Source organism: Cricetulus griseus, chromosome 6 (genome assembly GCF_003668045.3).
Source record: "Cricetulus griseus strain 17A/GY chromosome 6, alternate assembly CriGri-PICRH-1.0, whole genome shotgun sequence".
NCBI lineage: Eukaryota > Metazoa > Chordata > Mammalia > Rodentia > Cricetidae > Cricetulus > Cricetulus griseus.
The window spans coordinates 132,978,647-133,006,373 of record NC_048599.1 but is presented as its reverse complement, the minus strand read 5'-3'; the positions used below and the strand labels follow the sequence as shown (position 1 = coordinate 133,006,373).

The following is a 27,727-nucleotide window of genomic DNA, read 5'->3' as shown; positions in this document are numbered from 1 at the left end:
ATAGTTTGCCAACACCAGAGGAATTCATAGGTATTTTTGTGAACTTGTTCAATTTTTCTTTGTTTTCACATTATTTTCTTTCAATGGTCTTTTGCTTATTTGTTTTGATTTTTGCTTTCAATGATTTATGTGCATATTTCTTGATTTGTTTTAGTATGCTTTTGTGTTTTTTTGTTTTGTTTTTAATGAGAGGGAGAGAGAAAAAGGCCACAAATTTGGGTGGGTAGGAGGGTGGGATGCATCTGAGAGGAGGTGGTGAAGACTCATGATCAAAACATATTATATGAGAAAATGTTTCTGAATTAAAAGGAGAAGAAAAATGAACCCAGTTTTAGATGGAGAGCTACAGGTAATTAATGGGTGCTGAAAGAGAAAGAGTCAGTCTTCTCTGGGGATGATCTCCCTATTTGGCTGCCCAGTGCAAAATTTTCTGCCCTAAATACCTATAAGTAATACAAACACTAAATAGAGCAAGATGAGTGCGTGTGTGTGGGGGGGGGTCTGCTTTTAGGATGCATTTAGAGTTACAGAGGTCATGGAATTTTGATGGGAATTGGGGTGGGGTGCAAAGGAGTTGGAAGAAGAAGGGGATGTGGAAATAAAATAAAACAAAAGCCTTAAGAAAAATCAACACAAAGGTGTCACACACCTTTCAGTACAAAAATTGTGACCTCTTATGAAGAGAAATATCTTTTAATAGGGTATGTGTGTATAAATATTGTTGTGTCCCCACAACTGACATTTTTCAAAAGATTTTCAAGAAAGTTAAATGTTAAGAAAACCTGGAATCTATTGAGTATTTTTAGGGTAAGTTTATTTTTGTGAACATGTTGAATGTGTTTATCTAGTTTTATTGTCCTTTACTACATGCAGTTGTCACTAATATAAAAGTCATTCTCTAAAATGCTAAATGATATTTTTTCAAAGCTTTCATTGACAGAGATGGTTAAGATGCAGATATAAATGTATCTGTCAGTCCATGAGTCAATATTTAAGTAGCATGTCCCAATGTTATATGAACTACATTAGCCTAACACAAAATATCAGCTTTGTAACAGAGGGTAAAATCAGTAGTAAGCAGTGTCTTTCTCCTATTCTTCTTTAAATATGTCTTTCAAAGTTTATAAATTACCTGATAAAGCTTTGCAGATTACACATTTAGTTGTTTAATCATCAATTTTAAAAGTACTAATAAAGAGCAAAATGTTTAAAAAATAAGATCTAAAATTAGCATATATTTCCTATGTACCCAGTTTGTAATTTATTTAGAAAGATCAAGTGGCATGCTTAGGAGAAGAAATTTATTCCCAGTTTTTATCTCATTCATCCAGTCATTCTTTAAGTAGCTACATTTTAAACCTCCCAAACAAGAACATTTTTTTTTCTTTTGGAAATTACCTGGGCACTTTAATTCATCTGAATAGTCTCCACAGTCATTAGACCCATCACATATCCAGCTTGGCAAAACACACAGTGAGGTAGAATTACATCTTATGAATCCTGTGGATTTCACTCCAAGTTTATAGTAATGTGTACAATCTGTATTATCTATAATGATACAAAGAAAATGAAATCCACATTTGCAATCATTATGAAGCTTCTGTGTAGGTCAAAGAAGCAAGAAAACTTAACAACACTAAAGAAGTAAATACACAATTATACTACACAACAGGGTTAGTTACATATCAATTCTGGAAGAAGTTCAAGAATACTTGGACAGTGTTCCAGTCAATGGCAACAGGTGCTCAGACATGAATAGAAAAAGGAAGTGGTAATTCTTACTGCAGTTCTTTTCATCTGAAGCATCTTCACAGTCCATGTTTTGGTTGCACTGTGCTGATTTTGGAATGCAAGTCCCATCTGCACAGCGAAACTCAACTGTGGAGCAGGTTGACACTATAAAAAAACATAGTAGATAAGCAAATGGGTAAAAGAGATTGAAAATTACCTTTGCTTTATATTTTGAGAACTTTGATTAATTTACACAATGTTATTTTAATTGGATGTTTGACTGTATATGTCTAAAGTGACACCCTGGCCCTCCAGCCTTCACCCAAATGTATCTCCTATGTCTTTTGCTTTTATGTAATTCTATGTTAAGTGTATGATTTCATCATACAATTGAAGGTTCCTTCGAACTGCCTATGGTATAGTTCCATTATAGGAGGAGTTACCTTGTGTTCATTCTGATCATATGGACCCAGCACTGAAATTGCATTAAAATTTCAATGAAAATTCTCTCTCCTTCCATTTTCTATAGTATAAGATCATGGCCTGAAGCAATTATATAACTGCATTCTACAGAGGAATTCTTTCTGCCTCAGAAACAGACATAATCAGGAGTGGGAAAAGAGAAGAAGTGGAAACTGGTTTTCTTTTATTACCCAGAAGGGACAATTGAGAATTTTCATTGATTTAAAAAGTCATCTATGCAATGGTACATGCCGTAGATGAACATACTACTGCTTGACCATGTTATTGGTATTTATCATAGCAAATGCAGATGACTCACAGCTACAAACATATATATTGTGACTCCCTGGTATTATTATAAAAGTATGACTTTAGAATTCCCTATGCTTAGATAAAGTTTAACTATTTTAATTTTCTTATATACAGGTTTTAAATAGTATATTGTTGTTAATTATACATTTATTTAGAGGTTGCTTAACCATCCATTATCATGTAATAATTTTGAGCAATATGTTGTGAACAGGTGTATGGTATTCTCTGTATGTTACATTAAATTGAATGAGATTTTTATTCCAGTTTTAATTTCCACAGGCAGATTAAATCAATGAATAACATAAAACCCTCTTTAATTATGCAGCTTTTACTTACATTGATATTGTAAAGTGCCTATTTAATTATAAACAGAAATTATATCAATTGAAAATGGGTGTAAAAACAATCTTAAAATATGCAAATTTTACTCACGGGTATGTATGTCATTTGTATTTCATAACACACTGCTCTTATTATATTTAATTGTATCTTGAAATTGCATACTCATTTGTGTTTAAATGATGATTAGAATAAATGTTTTATTTACAATTTGTGATTAAAATTGCTTCATTGTTTCTTCATTAAAAATAACTTAACATGTGAAACAGATAATGCCATCAGTATCATGGATAAATGCATTGTTCAGCAAGTGAAAACTAATTTTTATATCCTAAAAAGCATTTTGAATATACCTTTCTATTTCATTTCATGTTCAGTTTTCTTTCATTAAAAACAGTAAATACAAAATACTGGAAATACATATATCAATCATCCAGACTTTCTTATTCTACCTATCAGTTTTTCATTAGCTATATTCCAAATGATTTCTTACAATCTCTTTGTTTAGAAAACAGGATGCATTTCTTTATGAACAAACATTACAGATGTAAGAAAACTTACAATGTACAAGTAGAAATGTCTTTTTGGGAGGGGTTTTCGAAACAGGGTTTCTCTGTGTAGCTTTGTAGCCTATCCTGTCACTTGCTCTGTAGACCAGGCTGGCCTCAAACTCACAGAGATCCACCTGCATCTGCCTCCTGAGTGCTGGGGTTAAAGGCACACGCCACCAATGTCCAGTGTAGTAAATGATTTCAACATGGAATCCATGAAAAATGCCAAGACCATTGTGAGGACAACTGCACCACCATGGCAACATCTCCCTGAAACTTCCACAGAAAGTTCTCCATGTGGTGGGAGGAAGTATATCTGAAGAACGGAGGAGGTAGTGAAGAGGAAAGTTATGACTCCAACTATATGGCCTGACTATAAAGAACACTCAAGGTACAAAGATCTTATAGTTACAGACTTTTGTATTTAATACTGCAAGCTCTGTATATAATTCTGAAAACCAGGAAAAGAAAAAAGTGGAACCAGTAGAAGAAAATATTGGGATTCTGTATTGAAAATAAAAACGACAAGAATTCTTAAATGTGTTCAAAGTAAGCACAACTGTGAAGATGAATAGAGTTTTTAGAGAGCAATACCAAGTTACTGATGAGCAGGAGCTCCGGAGAGTGGGGCTGAGAATAGAAAGTGTGGGATACATTTCCTCTTTTCTTTTCCCCAAAAGAGTGTCTGAGCTGGTTTTATTTTGCCGTGAAAAGACACTGTGACCAAGACAAATCACAGAAGAGAGAGTTTATTTGGAGCTCACAGTTCCAGAGGGTGAGTTTATAACCATTATGGCAAGGACAATGGCTACAAGAAGTTGAGCAAGCAAGAATGGTGCTGGAGCAGTAGATGAGAGCTCACATCTGAAACATAACCATGAGGCAGAGGGCGAGAGCGACTAGAAATAGCATGGGCTTTTAAGACCTCAGAGCTTACTGGAAGTCATAGACCTCATCCAAAAAAGCCAAATCTAATCCTTCCCAAACAGTTTCACCAATTGGGGATCAAGTATTCAATCATATGCACCTGCCAGAGATAGTAACATTCAAACCACAAAATAGGGTTAATGAATGGACTGGGCATATAAATGGACTATCATAAAGAGATTATACATGGCAAATCGAACTTACTGTCTGCTTTACACATGTCTTCACTGATTGAGAGCTACAGTAATGTCAAACAGCAATGAATGGGAAAGAAATTTGGATTTTTAATGTGGGTGCAGAATTCTGTAAGCATTGGGGTCAGGATGGTGGTAGGAGACTATAACTTCTACATTAGTAGTCAATGAGGAAATTGAAAAAAGAAAAATGTCACTCCACAAACTCTTGTGTTAAACAAATGATCCCCAGCATTATGTCATCTGGAAGAAGTAGCTTACAGGGTTGTGCCTCTGAAACTTAGAACTGCCTCCAACTCTTTCTGTGTATCTGGTATCTTTCTGCCATGAGGTAAGCAGCCCCCTCTAAATACTGCCATAGTCATGGGGTACTGCTTCACTGTTATCTAAAAAGATGAAGCCAAAACCATGGCCTTTGAGAACACGAGCCAATAAAAAGCATTTTTTATAATTTTGTGTCACGTATATGGATCACACTGATGATAAACTATTGCAACATGCAAGTAGCATTAAGTTCATTAAATAAATATATTATTTCCTTTTCTACTCCTGTAACAGCACATGGTGAAGACAACTTATAGAAGGAAGAGGTCACTTGAGTTACAGTTCCAGTGGGATAGAAGACTATTGTGGCCAAAAATTATGGCAGGAAGCAGCAAAGATGGCAGCAGGAACAGAGGCTAAGAGCTTACATCTCAACTCACAAAGAGTAAACAGAGAGGAAAATCAAAATGACAAAGTCATTAAGCACTCAAAATCTGCCTTAATGATATACTTTTGCCAAGAATCTGCCTAAGGTTGATAAAACAGGGAGACCAAATGGAAACAAATATTTAAATGTTTGTGAATATTGAGAATATGTCATTCAAGTTATATAATAATTAGACAAATGGTAATTCTGGGAAAGAAAAACCAAACCCATTACAGGATGCTTCACTTACATTCTTAGGGTGGTTTCTGAGGGAGAAATATTGAAATTTCTAATTTGACAGGTATAAAAGAATGTTGCCTGATATTTTCCCCAGGCTAAAAGTCTTGAAGAAGAGAAAAAAGAAAACTATTTGGTTCAAATACAGATAGACCAACTATGAAATATTCAGCTTTTCCCTCCAGATAGTCCAAAAGAAGTCATTAGTGTATAAAACACTAATAAGAACACAACTACATACACACCAGGAGTAAAAATGAGATACCACAAAATAAGTTCTGACAGGGACAATAGATCAAAAGGAGCAGTAAGAAGAAAAATCAAAACAACTGATTCTTTCATATACTTTCCTAGTTTTCTTCTTTCTTCCACTTTCTTTTTATTTCATCAATTAAAATATGTTATGAGATAAAAAAGACATAAAATCAATAGGTCTTTCAGTGGTTCACAAGGTAAATTCTTATAAATAACTAAAGTTGTTTCTCTCTTCTTGCTTTCCATGCTGCCTACAGCTAAAGAATCTGACATGGAGATTTGAACACAAATGACTTTACTTTTTCTGTTGCAAAGCTAATTTGTTTACTCTCGTGCACACCTCCTATTTAATGATTCCATAGCTGCTTAGGTTTTCAAGGTGCACAAACACAGAGGGACTGCTAATTTCTTTTTGAGCCATGTTTATGTTTTTTTAAGTATTATTTGTGGAGTCTTTCAATGTTTTTCTTAGCAATTTTTATTAGAAAGAAAATTATTTTACATGTCAATCCCAGGTCCCTCTCCCTCCCCTCCTACATCCCCCCGAAACTAACACCCTACCTATCCCATACCCTTTCTGCTCCCCAGGGAGGGTGAAGCCTTCCATAGGGGGTCTTAAATGTCTGCATATTCTTTGGGATAGGGCCAACCCCATTGTGTCTAGGCTTGGGGAGTATCCTTCCATGTGGGATGGGGTATTAATCCACTACAAGAGGCCCCATATATTTCCAATGTCTCCTCACTGACACCCACATTCAGGAGGTCTGGATAAGTCACAGGCTGATTTCCCAGATATCAGTCTGGGGCCCAGGAGTTCTGCCTTGTTCAGGTCAGCTTTTTCTGTGGGTTTCACCAGCCTGGTATGGACCCCTTTGCTCATCAGTCCTCCTTCTCTGCATCTGGATTTCAGTTCGTTTCAAGGTTTAGCTGTGGATGTCTGTTTCTACTTCCACCAGCTTCTGGATGAAGGCTATACAATGGCATATGAATTAGTCATCAATCTCATTATCAGGAGAGGGCATTTAAGGTAGCCTCTCCTCTGTTGCTTAGATTGTTAGTTGGTATCATCTTCTTAGCACTTTTAAAACCAAAGACAGAATAAATAGGAAACCCAGGCACCCTTCATCTCTCCTTTAGGGATAATTAGAATTCTTGGTGTTCTGGTCTATCTGAAAGTATTCTAGTAGTCAAAGGACACTTCTATACTTCCCAAAGAAAGAAATTTAACTCATCTCAATATTGTTGACATTCTATGTTCTACTCCCCTATCAAGTCACTCAACCTGTCACCCAACAATAAAAGGAACACAAAATGGTAAAGTTTGTTAGGCTTCTTCAAGTATAAGCTCTTATTCATTAAAAGAATAGCTTTAAAGTACAATAAATTTTTAAAAAAAGATGAAGATAAAGATTCTGGATTTTTCTCTGTGTGCAAAAGAGAAGAAATCCCAAATAATTCATTTTAACATGTATTTCCACTCTGCTATTGTGGATTAGAGAAACAGTAAGAGGGTACTAATAACCACTATAGATATATAAAATATAAAATGTAAATAACTTGCAAATAGCTTTACCTTCACCTCTGACCAAAGACTACAAAATCCTGAGTGTTTATATTGACAGTTTTGTTTTTTGTTTCCCTAGCACTGAGATTTCAGCCTTTGGTTTGGTTGAATCCAGGCAAGCCTTCCCCTGCAAATATGTATTTACTTTGTTTTGAAACAGGGTTTTGCTAAATTGTGAAATTGTACTTAAATATAATTTGTAGCACAAGGAGAATGTGAAATCATACTCCTCCTGACCCAGTTTCCTGAGTAACTGGAATTACTACAGGATCTTCAATTAAAGCCTTGGGAGAGGTAAGAGCTACTGGCTGGTTGCTTTGCTTTTCTGATCTCCAGCTTGAACCACTTATATCTGCCTCTGGGTTTTATTATTCATGCTAAGAAAAACATTGTTTCCTTGTAGTCATTAAACACCTCTGGCTCTTAATATCTTTTCATCTCTTTTTCTATAATGATGCCTGAGAAGAACGTGTGATATAGGTGTCCATTCAACACTTGTCCATTCTCTACATCTTGACCAGTTGTGGGTTTCTATGTTAATCACCATCCACTTCAAAAGGAGGCTTTCTCTGATGAGTATTGACCAATGTACTATGGATATAAAAATAATTTATTAGGAGTCAGGGTCATATTCTGTCCATTTAGCAAAAACAAACAAACAAAAGACAAAAAAAAACTAGTAGGTTCTCTTCTAGTGTTTGTGACCTGTGTAGCAACAAGTTCAAATACTTGATACTGGTGTCAGGTATGGATTTTAACTTGTGGAATGGACTTTTAATTTAATTAGAAAGAGATTTTTTACTCCCATAACATTTGTGCTACTATCATACCACTAAGAATGTCTCAACAAGCCAGTAATTAGTTTTAAACAGTAATATTAATATGTGTTTATATGTGCAGCAAAGACATCATAGGTTTTTACTGGCTCTTGAGAAAGGAGTAATTGGAAGACTTGGAAGCATAAATGTGTTATCTCCCCCTGCTTCTTCATGTATTATCTTTTGCTGTCAGGAAAGAGTTTGTTAAATTCACACCTTAATCAATTGGCACCAGAGTTACAGAAAATGGGATTATCAAGATTTTCATTCTGTTGTTTGCTAGATACCTAAGAGGAACATTATATTAACAACCACACCTGAGAAAAAAAGTCAATCTGTGATGAGCAACTTTTTTCCTCCAAAAAAAAAGAAATCTTTGTTTATGATAGGAATTGCTCAAGTTACATAAACATATTAATTTCTAAAAAGTAATAATATTTTAGAGACCCTGCTTAAAAGAAACTTTAATTTCAAATAACCAGCATCATAGTAAAGATGTCAAGATCTATGCTTTATTTATATTTATTAAGGTATCTAATTGCCAATAAATTTAGGTAGCTACCAAAAAAGAAACATTATTACCAAAGCTTGACTCTTAATGCACTTTTGTGACCAAGACTGTAAATGGGATGGTTAAGTTTTTAAAAGAAGAACAATACCCCTTAATTTGTACTGTTCTTTGGCAGTTGCTATTGGTATAATTAGATACAGTATATTTTATCTATATTTCATAAGTCTTACTTCTTTAAACACACAATCATCTTCTAAATACCTCTCATTTACTAAACATGGTATTTTCTAATTCTAAGCATACTAATGTAGTGACAACTTGCTTGGGATTTATTAAAGCTTTCCTGAGGATTCAGGAAGCCATAGAAAACCAGGCACTCACCTTTAATCCCAGCATTCAGAAGGTAGGAGGTAATGGTATACACCTTTAATCTTTAGACTCAGGATTAAGAGGTAAATAGATTTCTGTGAGTCCAAGGCCACCCTGATCTACACAAGAGTGAATTGGTCTAAAAGAATTATAGCTCACAAATTAAACCCAACATTAGGGAAGTATATAAGACAGAAGCAAGGTCTCAGTAGAACATTCATTCTCCAGCCACACTGAGGAGAGGCAGCAGTTTGAGGCTTAGTGAAGAGTTCCTGCATGGATAAACCATTTCAGTCTGAGCTAGAGGTGGGAGCTAGTGGCCAGCTGCTTTGATTTTCTGATATTCAGCTTGAAGCTTGAACCTCAATATCTTTCACTGGGTCTTTTATTTTTTGTATTACATAGTAATTCATTATCATTTTAATATCAAACTACTTTTCTCAATAAAATAAATAGGTGATTTCATGATCTGAATAAAATTGCTCCCCTAGGCCAAAAGAGATTGCCACTATTAGGAGGTATGGTCTTATTGGAGGACATGTTTCACTCTGGTTGCCTTTGAGATCTTAGATGCTCAATTCACAACCAGTGTGGCAGTCTCATTCTGCCGTCTGTAGATACAGATGTAGAACTATCAGTTACCTCTCCATCACTGTGTCTACATGCATGCTGCTATGCTTCCCACCTTAACAATAATGGACTGAACCTATGAACTGTAAGCCACCCCAATTAAATGTTTTCATTTATAAGAGTTGCCGTGGTTGAAAGTTGTAAACTAAACTCAAAGACTTCACTTCTAATAATTTACACTGGGAAGAAATTGTGTAAATGTGGCAAAGCCTTAAGTTCCCATTCAACTCTTATTATTCATACTAGAGAGAAACTATGTAAATATAAACTTTATGTAAAAGCCTTCAAAATAAACCCAGCCTCTAGTTCTTGTGTTGCATGCAAAGCTCCAAGACAAGCTTCCTCTTAGTACCTGTGAACTGTGTTTGACAACAAACTGTATTCAAGAGACAGACATAGAAACTACAAGTTGCTTCCACCCAGTATCAACCAATGAGAACAGACTACCTGCAAGTAAAAGACCAATCCATGGAAACCACCAAATGTTCCCATCTGTAGCCAACAAATCAAAAATACTAATAAACCAGTTGATATGACTGAGAAATTCCCCTAATTCTTCCCCAAATGCCAACCAATCAAGATCTGACCCATGTCCCTCCCACCGATGAAATCCTCTTATTTTCACTTTAAAAACCTAGAGGTAAACAGAGAACTCCACTCCCTCTGGAGGGTGATGTGTCAACTTGCTAGATGGAGTCTCTGTCATGATTGGATGAGCAATAAACCTTGTTTTTGACTGTCAGTGGGTCTGTCTCCCTGTTGGACTTCGATACCTTGCAACTTGGGTACAACAGTGGTTATGGTGTTTCTTCACATCAATAAGACCCTTAGGAAGACAGAAGTTTGTATGCGGAATTGGGTATTGTTGTGAGAGACCTGAAGTGTTTTTGCTAGGGAAAATGTGGACTTTGAGACTTTATATTAGGAAGTCAGTGGAATGCTTTAAATAGTGATTAATTGGTGATCCTTCAAATGAACATGGAAAACATTGGTGCTGAGGGTGATTTTAACTCTGGGGACCTGACTCAAGAGGTTTTAGAGGGGAAAATGTAAGTATGTGGCCTTGTGATATTTTGTTTAAAAATGTCACTGCTTTTTACCCTTTTTCAGAAAATCTGTCTGAGTCTAACTTGAAGAGTTTTGCATTAGTCACACTGGCAGAAGAATTTCAAAACAGCTTAGTATTGGCTCTATCACATGGTTATTTGTGTTCACTTGTATGCAGATTTATAATGAAAAGGGAATAGCTAAGAAAGGAAAAATACAAAATGAACAGTTTGAGGAGGAAAGGGCTTCCAGCAAGTATAAACACATGAAAGAAAATCCTCTTGTTAAGTGGAATAAAGGGAGTGGTGATGTCAGGGCAAGAACCTACTCAACTAAACTTCCAATTTAACTAAAAGAATTTTTTAAAAAAGCTTAGAGTCAGGTATGGTGATATATGGCTTTAATGCCAGCACTCTAGAGGCAGAAGGCAGACCTCAAAGTTTCAGGACATCCAGATCTACAGAGTGGGTTCTAAGATACTCAACATTAGCCAATGAAGGATACAATTGAAAACAAGGTGGTGATATATTTGAAAGAAGAAATCATGTTCCAACCCTAGCATGCATCAGAACTTGGTGTTGTGGTTTTAGCTTTAGAGTCAAGGAAAGGAGAAAAGTTTATCTCATCCAACTTCATGGCCAAAGAAAGCTGCATAGGCACATGTCTAGCTTATTCATACATAGAAGTTTAGTCAGGTCATTGTATGAACTTGTAAATGTGAAGACTGAATTGCTTTGGAGAACACAACATATTGGAGATGCCAGAGCCATGTGATACCTGCCGAAGAGGAAATATAAAGGAAATGTAACCAGGCCAAGAGAAAGAAGTCTGCAGCTGCAGTTAACCAAGGGTAAAGGAAACGGAGATCTGAAGAACACTTTGACAACAGAAATGGAGACTGGAGACACATTATGGACTTTGTCGAGGTAGTTTTCTGTCTTGCTTTGGTCCAGTATTTCACCATTATGTTCCTCTTTGGATCAATAATGTATAACCTGTGTTTTTATATGTTGGAAGTATTTGATCTGCTTTATAATTTGACTTTATAGTGGTTACAGTTAAAAGATTTCCATGAGCTTCTCATGACAGTTTGATCTTTTTATTTTATTTTATTTTATTTTTTGGTTTTCTTGAGAAGGGTTTCTTTGTGGCTTTGGAGGCTGTCTTGGAAGTAGCTCTTGCAGACCAGGCTGGCATTGAACTCACAGAGATCCACCTGCCTCTGCCTCCTGAGTGCTGGTATTGAAGGCATGCACCACCGCCACCTGTCTCAAGAATTTGGACTTTTAAACAAATTTGATATTGTTATAGACTATGGGGAATTTTGAAGTTGGACTAAATGCATTTTAATTTATGATTTGGATGTAAGGCTATGAGAGTTAGTGAGTGGAATGTGGAGATTTGAATAAAAATAGTCACCATGGGGTTTGGTACTGTTAGGAGGTGTGGCCTTGTTGGAATATGTATGCCTTGTTGGACATAGTGTGTCACTGGGGGTGCTTTTGAAGTCTCAGATTATCAAATAACACATAGTTTGGTATGCTCTTCCTACTGCCTGTGAATCCAGATATAGAACTCTCAGCATTCTCTCCTGCAGGTCTGCCTGCATGTCACCAGACTTTGCACCATAATGACAATGGACTGAACCTCTATAAAATAGATGTTCCTTTATAAGTGTTGCAGTGGACATGGTGCCTTTTCAAAGCAATAAAACCCTAACTAAGACAGTAGCACTAAGTTCCAATGCCTTCTTTTGAGAAAAAAAATGATACAGGTTTTCCATATATTTTGTTTGATTACTTCAAACTCTGTTATATTATTTTTACCATTAACCTACTTCAATACCTTCTATCCAATGTGTTCAAGATAGTTTGAAGCTATCTGATAGATAGTATCCATTTCTTGGTCTCAGTTCATTCCTTCCTTTTTTCAAATGTGCATTAATTTCCCTCTGTCTAATTTCAATAGCTTATAATTCTTATTGTTTTTAAGCTTTTATAGGCAATATGAAATAACTTACTTTGAAAAATGCATTAGATCTCTTGCCTTTTAAACTTTGGGTGACAATGAAGTCAAATGTTTTCCTGTAAGTTGTGCAGCTACACAAGGCTTCCCTGAAGCTTCTGAGATATTTACACATATTTCCTTGGTTCTTTCATTCTTCTGGAGCCATTTCATGCCAACTCTATTTTATACTTTTCCTTTTCCTTCAATATTTTATAGAAGTTATCTATATTCATTATCGATAGCCTCTTACTGATAATTTTCTGTCTTATTTTATGATCTCATGTCTCCATGATTTCCTCAATGTAATCAAGAAATAATCTCTGATTCACCAAGATAATTGTCACTTGTAGTTCAATCTTACCATCTTGCTTTCTATGTAATGCTTAAAATGCAGAGAGATTAACCTTTCCTAAGTAAAATACTATTTATTTATTTATTTATTTATTTATTTATTTGTATGATGGAGAAATTTACAGAGACAGCTGACCAAGTTTGTGGAAAGTCATGTAGTCAAGACTGACTGACAGTTGTGCAGCCTGCATGGCACAGGACTAGGCTCTCTGTATGTGGGAGACAGTTGAGAAGATTGGGTTTTCTGAGCTGTCATTGGTAGTAGTACCAGGATCTATCCCTGGTGCATTAGTTAACATGTTAGAGCCCAGTTGCTACGAGGGAATTCCATGCTGATCCTCAAGTTAGGGAAGAGGGGCTTGTTCCTGTCCCAACTTAATGCGCCAGACTTTTTTGACTCCCCATCGGAGCCCTTGCCTGTTGGGAGGAGTGGATAGGGAGTGGGCTAGTAGGAAGGAGGAGGGGTGGGAGGGAGAACTTTGGTTGGAATGTAAAATAAAATTTTAATAAAGTAAAATATTGTTAAGGTGTCTTTCTTGTGTATCTACAATAAATATACCTAGACTATTATGCTTAATTGTTTTTTAATTAAGCACATAAATTTGAGGCATTATTTAAAATTTAAAATTTGAGGCATATTTTAAAATTAAAATACCCTCTGAATTTTTCTCCTTATTAAGTTTGAAAATCAATACTTCTATCTGAAATCTACTGCTAGAGCTATGGCTCTCTAGGTCTTTGGAATAGCTTTACTTACAAGTTTCCAAGATTCAGAGTGAACTCACCTTGTGACCTTATACTATTCCTACATAAACTAATGTCCAGAATAATATCATGGAAACATGGAAGCAACCAGTGGAGTTTAAAAATTTCAGTGTCCCAAAAGATTGAATTTCTTGAGAGGAAGAAATATATATGTCATAATTTTGTGTCTTAGTCTAGGCTTGTATATTTTATTTAAAAAAATATGTGCAATAAATGGAGAAACTGTTAAAAAGAACATTGTCTTAGAAATACTTGTTAAGTCCAGTTTTTAGAAAACTTGAAATACTGTCATTTGACCTACTAATATTGTTACTGCATTATGGTCATCAATGGTCAGTGATTTTAAAACTGTCAACACTAGCATGTCATTTTTATATAAATACTTATCTTCTGAGTATTATTTACCATTTAACATAATATTAATAACCTTTTTCAATTTGATTTTGTATTTTAGTTTTTGAAAAACTGAGGTACAAATTGATGAAATACATTAAAAAATTCATGCAATAGCCTGAAGGTAGAGGATCAAACCTTTAATCCCTGAACTAAGGAGGAAGAGGCAGGCAGATTTCTATGAGATCCAGGCCAGCCTGATGTATAAGGCCAGTTCAAGGACACTCAGAGATGTTACATACAGAAACCCTGTGTCAACAGAAAAAGAAAATCAGGCAATAATAGTTGAATCAGGAAGTCAAATTTGAGTATCTGCTCTAGTAGGCATTATGAGAAATACATCAACCAATTAACATCACAGAAACAAACTAGAAAAGTGTAGGTAGGGAAAGCTATAGAAACTATGTTCAATCCAGGCATAAAGTGGACTGTCTAGGGAGCTATTCCAATTGGAAATTTGTTCATGTATTCATTATGTGACTAAAGAAATGTACAGTAAGGAGGCATCAATATCCTATGTGGACTTAACTCTGCCCAAAAGCTACAGGTAGAAAAGGAATGCTAGGAGCAGGTTAAATAGTTTTCCCCAGGGAAACATAGATACATATAACATTATGCAGAGAAGTCATTTCTTAGGAATATATATGTATACACATACATGTACATACACATACACACACATATGTAACTACTGCAAAAAGGAGGTCATGAATTTAAAAGAGCTCCTGGAGGGATTGTATATGGTGGGTTTGAAAATAGGAAAGGGAAATGGGAAATGATGTAATCATATTATAGTCTCAATAATAAAAAATAATAAAATAAAGAGTATAAGTTTCATGGTATGTTGTCATATCTTACAACATAGATGAATCTTGAAGATGTAGCTTAAATAAAAAAGTGGGATATGAAAGAATATGAACACTGAATAACATAATTTGTGTGAAATGCCTACAAAAGGCAAAACTGTGGTGGGAAGTGAGAATGAGGATTAATAATTTCTCAGATAAATGTTCTGGAATTTCTTGATTATGATGAGTACAAAATTACACAAATATTCTAAAAGTCATTGAGTATAAATAAAGCAAGTGAAGTATAGGGCTTGTTTAAATATATATCAATATATTTGCTTATTTTAAAAGACTAGTACTAAGTATTTTACCCACCCATTGGGAAGTTGAATGATGGGGAAAATAGAACAAAGATAGTCATCCTTAAAACAATACATTTAGGATTACATAGTCTGATATAAACACCCTAAAAAGAAGTAGATTGAATAGGATTTTAAAATGGACAACAGTTTAAATAAATGTGAGTTAAATAGGAGACATAAGAAAGTTAGTTATAAGTTTTTAAAATAAATTCATTTTGACTGATTTGTAAAATGTATTCTTGTTTGCATCAAACTGGATGATTATACCTACTGATCAGCCTTTCTCCATAATGATCCTCTTCTGGTGATGTCCTTTAGCAATCACCACCCACTTTCAAGTTCTACAGGATAAGTATTATTTTATTTAACATATGATGTAGATCATGAGATTCTCATATCCCCAAGTCTGGCCTCTCTCTCTCTCTCTCTCTCTCTCTCTCTCTCTCTCTCTCTCTCTCTCTCTCTCTCTCTCTCTCTCCTTTTTTTCAATACTTTTTTTCAATACTACAATGTGTAGTAGTACTGTCTGTACTGGATCTAGCTCTGTAAACCAGGCTGGCCTCAGACTCACTTAATCCTCCTGTCTCTGCCTCCCAAGTGCTGGGATTGAAGGCATGCACCACCAGTACCCAACGCGGCTTATTTTTCTTAACATAATGATCTACAGTTCTATTCCAACGTTATTTATAAAAGATGCCATTACATGTTTTCATAGCACAATTTTCTCAGGTACAAATTTTGTGAAAATTTAATAAACCTGTAAATGGAATTCTTAATTTGTCTGGGTAATAAAATCTTGGAGTCAGATATAGAGAAAAATGCTGTTCCATCAGGGAGAAGGAATAAACCACGACCACACCTTTCCTCCTTAGCATCTCAGCAGAAAAGAGAGCAAGTTACTGTTTCTCCCTGCTTACTTCCTGTTTCTGCCCAGCTACCTCACTTCCTGTCTGTCTGTGCAGACCTACAGACCTCTATGGTTTAACTAGTGGCAAGCTCCATTCTCTGACCTTCAGACAGGCTTTATTTGTACACGAAAGCTATAAACACATAAACATCAATATAATGTTCACTATTCAAAGTTTGATGTAAAACATTTACCTTTACAATCCAGTTCATCAGAGTTATCTCCGCAGTCATTTGCACCATCACACAATTTTCCATGAGGAACACAGCGACGATTGTAACAAGGTTTAAAACCTTCTCGGCAACTTCTGTTTTCTAATGAAGAAAGATTGAAACTTGTTGCTAGAGGTCATATAGAAATATTTCCAGAGTGTGGAAACCATGAATAAAATTTCCTTACTAATGGACTCTGGATCCGTAAAGCTGTGCTGTGCTATGTGAAAGGTGTGAGGAACAGACGCCATCAGCCACCATTGAACAACAGTTCATTCACTCACTTGAGTACTTTAGACCAGGTGCTTCCTAACAGTGGTCTAGGATTATATCTACCAATTGTTTTTTGCAATTCGTGCTCAACAGGAATTGAGATACAACATATAATCAATTCAGCAGAGAAAGTCTGTATCTCAGAAGTAATAAAACATTCTATGATCCATCCATTAATTCATTCATATTGGCAAAAATTTTATAATAAAAAGATAAAAAAGCTTGAATTTCTAAAACAGAATATCAAGGAATCCCAGAAATTTCAATAAATTTCTAATATATATTTAAAAGATCCACTGGGCTGGATGACATTTTCTTTAACTACTACTTATTCAAAGAAAATATCACATGGGAACTTTTAAAGTGCAATATGCCCAGAGCCATGGGATGCCTCAGATGAGTGCCAGAACAAACCATATAGCTGTTAGTGACAACATCAAAGTTTAAAAAACATGTAAAATAAAATATCATAAAATAAGTTCTAACAACACACCTCACAGCACTACAAAAGCAAGTATAAAATAAATCCAAAATTTTATGAAGGAAGGAAACAACAAAGAACATAACAGAAATGTAGTAAAAAGAGACTGAAAAAATATGAAACACACATGACAATGGTTAATATGTAGAATATAAAAGAACTCAAGTTGATAACAAAAACCCCAAACAATACAATTTTATATAACCAAAAGATCTAAATTAACATTTTTCCAAGAGAAAATATCTAAACATCCAGAAAGTGTATGAAAAATTCTTTAATTACTATCAGCGGAACACAAGGCTTACCACTATGACATATCATATAATCTTGACTATTAAGAATATCATATAATTAATATCAAGGGAAAAAATATAAAGGTAGCAATTTCCAGCCAATATGTACAGAAAAGGGAATACTTATGTATTTCTAGTATAATCATTATGGAAATTATTATGAAAAATTTTCAAAAATGAGAAATACATCTAGCATATTAGTTAATGATACTATCGCATGTGTATATTATATGATGCAAATAGCCACTGCACAAGAGCATCTGCACTAGAATGTTTACTGCAGCACTGTTCACTAGCACAGAAAAACCAATTTCCATCAGAGGATGACATTCGATTGTCACCAGCAAGGAGGCACACATGATACAAAGCCATGTTTCTTGTGGATGATCATTACCACAACCAGTTTCCACATCAAGGGACACTAGCCACATGGTGATCCAGGAAACAAAATGTAATGAACAATACTTTGACATCTCTTCTGCATGCTTTGGGCTGAGGGTGCAACTTCAATAAAGGGTAAGTATGACTGTAATATACATCACTCATTGATACCTCTGAATTATGGTTTTAGGACTATGAGCCTAAAATTATTGGTAAATAAAAATCATAAGACAGTTCACAAAAAGCCTCCAATTCACTTTTAATTTCATGTGATAAAACCATAATGATATTCTTCCCTGACAATCCTCATAACTGGGCAGCTAATAATGTGTCTCATTTTAGGACAAGCAAAGTCTAGTCAATTAGCTACAGAGATACATGTCAATGAGATTCATTAAGGCAATTATTTACATGAAATAGAGACAGACAAACATACTTAAAACTACAAAACCAAACCCTAAATATATTTCTAGAATGACAAAGTGTTCATTGAACACTTACCACAATAGAGCAGCTTCTCATCTGATTTATCCTTACAATGAGGGATGCCATCACAGGTGAGCAGATAGTCAACACATTCCCCATTTCCACACTCAAATTCAGAATAGATATTACAAGAAGAGTTTTTAGCTGAAACAATGAAAAATAAGGATTTGAATAATGACAATTATTTTATATTATTATAATTACATTCTTTAAGTTAAACTATAATCTAAAATATAAAATGAAATAAAGAACAACAGCTCATCACATTTCCTCACTGATAATGAGCAGAAACATTTTCTGTCATTTTTAATTTACCTTTGTCAGTCTTTGGGGAGTTATTTGTAAAGTATTTTTTCTTGTATTACTATGTTTTATTTTATGCCATTTGTATATTCTGTTATTATTTGCTGATCATATGTGTGCAGAGGAAAATAGTAGTTGGAATTTGATAACTGACATATAGGGAAGTAGTCTGTTGTAAAATAATTCCTTCTAAGAAAATGCCAATTACTCAGGTATGGTTGCTCAAGCTTCTAAACCCAGAATATTAAAGCCTGAGCCAAGATAATCACAAGTTCATTGTCATTGTGGATCATAGTGAGTTCAAGGCCAATCTAAGTTGCATAAAGAAATCTTTTCTCAAAATTCAAATAAAATAGACAATTAAGTAAGCTTTGTGTATTCTAACAATGCATTGGTGTGTTCTTACTATTATATATTCTCCCAAACAAGAAAACATTTCCATGAAGAGAGGGCCATTTCTTAATGATGAAATGAAATTGCCTTAACAAAGACATGGCCCCCCTTGCGGTACTTCTTTTTTTTAATTTATTTATTAGTTCTAGTTAGGGAACAAGCTTGTTTCACATGTAAGACCATTCTCCCTCTCCCTCTCCCTCCCCTCACCCCTATCCCTCCTCCCCCACCCCCAACCTACCCTCCACCCCATCCACCCACCACTCCCCATGCAGGGTAGGGCCCTCAAGAGGGGCTCTGCAAAGTCCACCAAATCTTCCTGTGCTGGTCCTGGGCCCTTCTCCATGTGTCCAGGGCCAGAGTGTAACCCTTCACATGGAATGGGCTCTCAAAGTCCCTTCTTGCACCAGGGAAAAAATACTATTCTACCACCAGTGGCTCCCTGGAGTGCAGAGGCCTCCTTATTGACATCCATGTTCAGGTGTCTGGATCAGTCTTGTACTGGCCTCCCAGACAGCATCTGGGGTCGATGTGCTCTCCCTTGTTCAGGCCAACTGTTCCTGTGGGTTTCTCCAACCTGGTACAGACCCCTTCGCTCTTCATTCCTCCCTCTCTTCAACTAAATTCCAGATTTCAGCTCAGTTTATATCTGTGGATGTCTGTCTCTGCTTCCATCAGCCACTGGGTGAGGGCTCTAAGATGGCATAAAGAGAAGTCATCAATCTCAGTTTAGGGGAAGGGTTTTTAGGTTATCCTCTCCACCATTGCCTGGATTGTCAGATCATGTTATCCTTGTAGGTCTCTGGAGATCTCCCTAGTTCCAGATCTCTTCTCGGACCTATAGTGGCTCCCTCTGATATGGTATCTCTCATACTGCTCTCTCTCCTCTATTCTTCCTCCAACTCAATATTTCTGCTTCTCCATTTCCTCTCCTCTACCCCTCTTCTCCTGCTCTTATTGTAGCAGCTCCCTCTCCCCTACCCTCATTTTTCCAATTAGCTCAGGAGTTCATGCCACTACCCATTCCTGGGGACCATTTAACTCTTAGAGTCCTTCATGTTTCATAGTTTCTTTGGTGAAGAGGATTATAGGCTGGTAATCCTTTGCTCTATGTCTAATATTCATATATGAGTGAGTACATGCCATGTTTGTCTTTTTGTTACTGGGTTACTTCACTCAAGATGGTTTCTTCTAGTTCCATCCATTTGCCTTCGAATTTCAAGATTCCATTTCTTTTTTCTGCTGAGTAGTACTCCATTGTATAAATGTACCACATTTTCTATATCCATTCTTCAGTTGAGGGGCATCTAGGTTGCTTCCAGGTTCTGGCTATTACAAACAATGCTGTTATGAACATGGTTGAACATATGTCCTTGTATAAACATGCACTATTTGGGTATATACCCAAGAGAGGAATGGCTGGATCTTGAGCTAGACTGATTCCCATTTTTCTGAGCAACCGACATAATGATTTCCAGAGTGGTCTTACAAGTTCGAACTCCCACCAGCAATGGAGGAGTGTTCCTTTTTCTCCACATCCTCTCCAGCATAGATTGTCATTGGTATTTTTTTTATTTTAGCCATTCTGACAGGTGTGAGGTGGTATCTCAGAGTTGTTTTGAGTTGCATTTCTCTGATGGTCAAGGATTTTGAGCACTTTCTTAAGTGTCTTTCAGCCATTTCAGATTCCTCTGTTGAGAATTCTCTATTTAGTTCTGCACCCTACTTTTTAATTTCATTGTTTGGTGTTGTGGTGGCTAGCTTCTTGAGCTCCTTGTATATTTTGGAAATCAGTCCTCGGTCAGATGTGGGATTAGTGAAGATCTTTTCCCGTTCTGTGGGTGGTCTTTTTGTCCTTCTGACTGTTTCCTTTGCCTTGCAGAATTTTCTCAGTTTCAGGAGGTCCTTCTAATTGTGTCTTCTTCTCAACTTTTTCCTGTTGAGACCCAATAGCCAGTTCCTACCTAGAACTAGAACTCTAAAAACACATGCACAGATGCCTCCTGCCTAGAAACACCTGGATGGAGAAATTGTTATAATAGGATAAATAAGTAGGACTTTAGACAGCTTGGGAACTGATATTTACAGTATCTACCACTACTGCCATGCCATCAAATCAAATTTCAAAACACTAGGCTGTTCATGGAAAATGAACAAGAGCTCTCTCTCCCTCCCTCTTTTCCTCCCTCTTATGCTTCCTCCCTCCCAGGCACCCCACCTCTCTCCCTCTCTCTCTCTCTCTTTCTCTCTCTCTCTCTCTCTCTCTCTCTCTCTCTCTCTCTCTCTCTCTTGTGTGATTTGCCATAAATTGCAAGTAGAGACCAAAAGTTTCAGGGCACAAAATACCTTTTCTGCTGTTCACCTTTGTCTCAAATTTGCCACAGGTTTCCTCTTTGAAGGGTTTGTACTTGGAAAAATAACTTAATAACATATCTATACTTATTAAATAGATTCATCAACAAACTTTTGGAATATATATTTAGGGTGTGAAATGTCCCAGTGTGTGCTTGTCATACATTTTGTTAAGAAATTATATGTGGAAATCAAATCATATTGATAGTTCTGAATATAATTATGTAGGTATCTATAGGAGATACAGTCCAGTTTCACAGATTATTACCCTAGATTTTGAAATTTCAGAAATGTTCCCTAAATTGTCTACTAATACTACTTGAAATTCCCACTGTTTTTTTATTATTATTCCTTAAAATGGAGTTTGGGAACCCATTCCCTATGCAGGGATATTATTGCAGTCCAGATACAGCAAGGAGGGCCTAGGCCCTTCCCCTAAATGATATGAAGGACTTTGAAGGTCCCCCATGGAGGGCATCACTATCCCTGGGGAGGAGTTGAGGGAGGTTGGGGGGGGTATGGGAGGATGGGATGGCAAGGGAATGAGGGGGATGTATATGTAAATATGAGTGCCTCTAAAAAATTATAATAAAAATAGAAAAAATTCTCCAATTTATTATATATATATATATATATATATATATATATATTAACATGTGTCTAAAACTTCTAACTTAATTCATTCACTTAAATTCATTCAGTGCAGACTTTTTTCTCATTTTTGAATGAACTTACAAGCCAACATAAAATATCATTTCATAGGATGCAACAGAGTATTTAAATCTAAAAACTACTGATAAACTTAAAGGGAAATGTATTAATAATAACACTAATATTGATGGAAAAAATTATCTTACATCATGAAATGAACAAAATTTATACTTATATATTAGCAGTCTTGACTGTGTTGTTTGCTCTATATACAACTCATGTACTTTCATTATTTTCTTTAGTTAATTATTTATTGCTTTTATTTTTGATATTAGCATAAAATTTTATCAGTTTCCCTTCCCTTTTCCACTTTCTAAACCCTCCCACTTTCCCCTTCTTTCATTCTTTCAAATTAATGGGCTCTGTTCATTAGATTTGTTTTATGTATATAATTCTAAATCTATGAACACAATTCGCTGTCCATATGTGTTACTTGTATGTATGTTTTACATGACACAGCTAGAGTAACCCCAGAAGAGAGGACCTTATTTGAAGAACTGCCAAGGTCAGACTAGCCTCTGTCCCTTTTCATAAGTTTTCTTGTTTCATGATTGATATAAGAGGACCCAGCTCACTGAGGACAGTGCCAACCATGGGGAAGTGGTTCTAGGTTGCATAATAAAGCCAGATGAGCAAGCCAAAAACAGTGTCCCTCCATTTGCTTCAGCATTCTGACTTCCCTCAATTCTGAAATGTAATTTATGAGATAAAAAATAAACCATTTCCCCAAAGATGCTTTCAGTCAGTGTTTAATCACTGCATTCGAATGAAAATAGAATATATACATATTGCAAAACTAAATTATGTTCAAGCACAATTCTTGCTCACATTTGTATTTGATGCAGAGGACTGATGGCATCCTGTTTCTACAGACAAGTTTGCCTTTCCTCTCATTCTCTTACATGGCAAGTGTTTTATTGAAGTCTGATTGCCCTTCCTGTATTTGTAATGGATCTTGATGAAGCTAACAGTGTTATATAGGGTGTAAATGCCTAAATATTTTTCAACAATTGAGTCAACAAATGGTTTTCTATATTTACAACCAAGTATGTATTAACAAAAAGAGACCACTAACTTTCATGAAGAATGCTAATGAATCAATCAAGGTATGACCATAAATGTGTAGGAAATATTCTGGTTTAATCATCAATGGACTGACAAGTAGAAAGCCACAGCTACTTTACAGTTTTGCTGATGGACCATGGAATTTCAAAATAGACATATAACTGATAGAAAATGTGTTCATAGCAATTTGCCCCCATAAGAAGCAAAGTGCCACACTCCAGTCCCACAGCAGTGCAACTCTGCATGTTTAAAATATTTTTATGTGGCCTCTCCACCTCTCAGCAGCAAAGGGTAGCAGGTAGTTTATTAGAGACAGTTAAATAAAAACTTTGGTGCAGCAACAGGCCTGTGCTACACACTGTACACTCCCTTTGCTGTTTCTATCAAAGCCATTCCCTGAACCCTGCCTTGTAGTGTGACCTGTGAGAGAAACATGAATGATTCTGATGTATGACTGAAGTTCCAAGTATGCACTTGGCATCAGATCCTCATTATTAGGACTTAACCCACAAAAGCAAACTGAAAGATAATGCAGATAGTGATGATCTGTTCAGACAAGTGCTAGGCAACAAACAGTTTTAGGAAAGAGACCCCCCATATTAAAATTCTTTATTTGCATTGAAATTCACTGAATAGCTGTATCATCTCTCCTCTGTTATATCACAGTCTTACAGAAAGCTAAAATTATATTTTTCCTGAGATGTGCCCTTGGGAGGATTCAAGATCAGGCTGAAGAAATCCAAAGAAACAGCTGACATGAACAAGGGGTTGCTCGTGGACCCCAGACTGATAGTTGGGAAACCAGCATAGGACTGTTCCACACTACCTGAATGAGGAGGTCAGTTTAGAGGTCTGGACAATCTATGGGGTCACTGGTAGTGGATCAGTATTTACCCCTAGTACACAAATGGACTTTGGGAGCCATCTCCACATAGAGCGATACTCTCTCAGGCTAGACACACTGCAGAGTATCTAGGCCCTCCTCCAAATGGTATGGCAGACTTTAAAGATCCCCAATGGAAAGCCTCATCCTCCCTGGGGAGCAGAAACGGGATGCAATAGGGGGTCAGTGGGGGGCAGGGGAGGACAGGAGGGAGAGGGAACTGAAGTTGACATGTAAAAGCAGCTTGTTTCTAATTTAAATTTTTTAAAAAGAGATGTGCCCTTAGTTTTGGTACCAGTTCACAAATCAAAAGGCACATAGCAAATAAAAGATCCTCCTGGTAGATAAACAACTAAGATATGTGAAGATAAAGATGAAAAATACTTATCATCCATGATGTAAATATACCCACTTCTGTTAATTTCCTAACAAGAAAGATGAGAGAAAAGAATACAAACGGGGAGGAGAGATTTGACAAAATTGGCACATATTGAAAATGAATTCACCGATTTCCAAAGAGATATTTCACTTTCCACCTTTCTCACATAGGAAGAGTTTCAGTGTTAAAGAGAAATTAACCTTTTTATGTAGCTTAGTAATTTTTCATGGTAATATTGAAACACTTGAACCGTTATTTATTTTGAAAATTTAGATGTTAATAAGGGTGTGTTATAATGGTACTAATTAAAGACTGCAATGCCTTTGGGAAGAATAAACAATGTGAAAGGCTGGAAAGTTACATTCTTAATTAACAGTTTGGAAATGATTACAAATAAGTTGCATGAGCCATTCTCTTTCCTTTACATAATGTCATAGACTCTGAGGGGGTTATTCCATGGCCACTGATCTCCTGCATGAATTTTAGTTCATTTCAGCTGTAATTAATTTCATAATTGTGAGAATCTCAAAGACACAGCTACAATTTGATAGATGATTTAGTATGCACAACTCTGAGGCTAGTCCTAACAGAGTCAGACCTCAACCACAGGGACGCCTAAGTTATTTTCTTGGATACTGTTACTTATCACATGAAGCTTCAAGAAAATTCTAGCATGAGATGAATTCTTACATAAACAGATATAAAACAAATGAACCTCTGCAACTTGATGAATGTCAGAACATAATTTCAATATATTCTAAAAATATTACACACATTATAATTACTTACTCACACATCTGTTGTTAGCTAACAATACTCGGTCCCCTCTACAGGAGCAATTCACTCTTCCATCAGGTGTTAAAAGGCAAAGGTCATGGCAACCTCCATTCAGTAATGCACATGGAGAGAGTTCACCTGCAATGAAGGGCCCCATGAGTAACATTTTGTGATGAACACACGGACGCCATTAACTACAGTTAACCAGAAAACTAGAACTGCCTTAACCTCCAGGACACTCAGAAATTTTGAGTATGTCATGGAATTATGAGACTTTTTCCTACTGTAAACAACAATTCTGTAAGTAATCCAGTGGATGCAGAATTTATAAACCCAGATGAAAACCTAAGAAAATCATCCCAGAAACAAGTTAGCATTTAATTTCAAAGATATAAGAAATAAAGGATGCCGGGCATTGGTGGACATGCCTTTAATCCCAGCACTCGGGAGGCAGAGGCAGGCGGATCTCTATGAGTTTGATACCAGCCTGGTCTACAAGAGCTAGTTCCAGGACAGCCTCCAAAGCCACAGAGAAACCCTGCCTCGAAAAACCAAAAAAAATAAATAAAGGACAGTGGAAAAGAGCTTCACAAATAATTAAATTTGTTCTTGTGTAACCAACTAAATTCTATAGAAGTTACTTGAACACTTGACAATTTGAATACATTATGTAGTCAAATTCTGAATATTATAACCCAAGCTATATGATCACAAAATGTATATTACCATAAATGACAAAAAGTTGACAGGTTGTACAATTAGGAAATATCATTCCCTATTACAACTTACAGCTATTGGTGTCATTAGCAACAGCTATGATTCCCATTGGCTGATGTGGAATATCAGACCGAAGAATTTTTGTTTCTCCTCCTGTGTACTTGTTAGAACGCAAAATAGCTCTTCGTCCCCAGTCAGACCAGAAGATATAATTGTCATAAACAGCCAGACTAAGAAAAGTTCCTGGTCCAGACTTGACAATTACCTGAAATAAATTAAAATATAGTTTACACAAACATGCAAATATTAAGACATTGATATCTTCTTTTGTTCCAGAAAGTGAGAGATGGAAAAATCCATCAGTTATCAACAGTAGGGACTATCACATCAGAAATTCTTTGACTGTATCATCACAGTATGTTTTATACTATATTTTAACTGTTTTAGTTTTCATCAGAATATGTCTCAAATAAAACAGAAGCAAAGGATGAGTGAGAAAATTCATATCTATGGAACTGTGGTTTAAAAATATAATAAACAAAAGATAATAGAAAATTATTTCTTCTGGAAGAAAAATGAGTTCATCTATTCCCTTACAAATGACAAAACTTTGTATATAAAGTATACAAGATAATGTAGTTTTAGAAGTTGAAAATAATATGTGAATTTAATAAGAATTCAAAAAATAAAATGTTTCTTTACATTTATAACAACTAACTAGAAATTAATATTTAGAATTACTTTTACAGCCTGGCACTCCTGGCACACACCGGCACTTTGGAGGCAGAAGCAGATGGATATCTGTGAGTTTGAGGCCAGCCTGGTCTACAGAGTGAGTTTCAGGACAGCCAATACTGCAGCACTATTTCACAGAGAAATCCTGGAGACAAAGAGAGAGAGAGAGAGAGAGAGAGAGAGAGAGAGAGAGAGAGAGAGAGAGAGAGAGGAGAGAGAGAGGAGAGACATTTTGTAGAAATTCATAAGCTGTCTGTAAAATGTATGCAAAAATGCAAAGGGTGTAGAAAAGGAAAAAGGAAACCAAACACACAAAAAAGCAAAAAAACAAACAAACAAAAACCTTGTTTCGGGAGACATAACATTACTAATCTTAGAGGTAACACAAAATGAGTGTTATCAAGTCAGCATAGTATTGGCAACTGATGGGAGAAGACATCAGTAGATGAGTAAGACAATAAAGGCCACACATATCCATAATATGGGTAACTAATCCTTGACAAAAACACATGATGTCAATGGAAAAGAGTATCAATAGTCCTACTCAGATCTCATACTCTACAAACCATAACAGTGGTCCCCCAAGGTGCAATAGTGGTAGGTACTTATATCTTGGCAGTGTCCAGTTGCCATCTAATAGGACTTAATGACCTGCACAGAAGAGGAAATTAATTTGTGGTACTATAAACCCAAGCAACTACTAGTGGTTGATGAGGCTATGTACCTGACACGTGTGTGTGTGTGTGTGTGTGTGTGTGTGTGTGTGTGTGTGTGTGTGTGTATGTGTGTGTGTGTATGATGGATTGCTGTTACTTTCTTAAACTGGAATAATTTGTAACTTCATTTGAAATATTTAGCCTTACAACCACAGATGAGTTTAGTTATTCTTTTTCATCAAATGAGCTTCTTTTCCAAGAAGAGACCATTAGAAATCCACAACTGTTTAAAATGTGAAGATTAATGGACAAAGGGTTGCTCAATCCCACTTGATATATCTACAACACAACCTCTACACCTTAAGTTCATAAAAACTGAGAGAAGGGGAATGAAAACATTTGTTAGGTGTCAGAGCACT

The 27,727-nt window shown here is 35.9% G+C and overlaps 1 protein-coding gene across 1 annotated transcript in view; it reads right to left on the bottom strand.

The window, feature by feature from the left end:
* Positions 1-27,727, bottom strand: part of LOC100773941 (low-density lipoprotein receptor-related protein 1B) — a 1,050,824-nt gene that overhangs the window by 277,220 nt on the left and 745,877 nt on the right. The window contains exons 42-47 of the mRNA XM_035447074.1: positions 25,990-26,182; positions 25,213-25,338; positions 18,353-18,481; positions 16,406-16,525; positions 1,783-1,896; positions 1,399-1,548 (exon numbers count right to left, since the gene is read on the bottom strand). Coding sequence (XP_035302965.1) covers positions 1,399-1,548; positions 1,783-1,896; positions 16,406-16,525; positions 18,353-18,481; positions 25,213-25,338; positions 25,990-26,182 — 832 coding nt within the window. The remainder of the gene's footprint in view (positions 1-1,398; positions 1,549-1,782; positions 1,897-16,405; positions 16,526-18,352; positions 18,482-25,212; positions 25,339-25,989; positions 26,183-27,727) is intronic.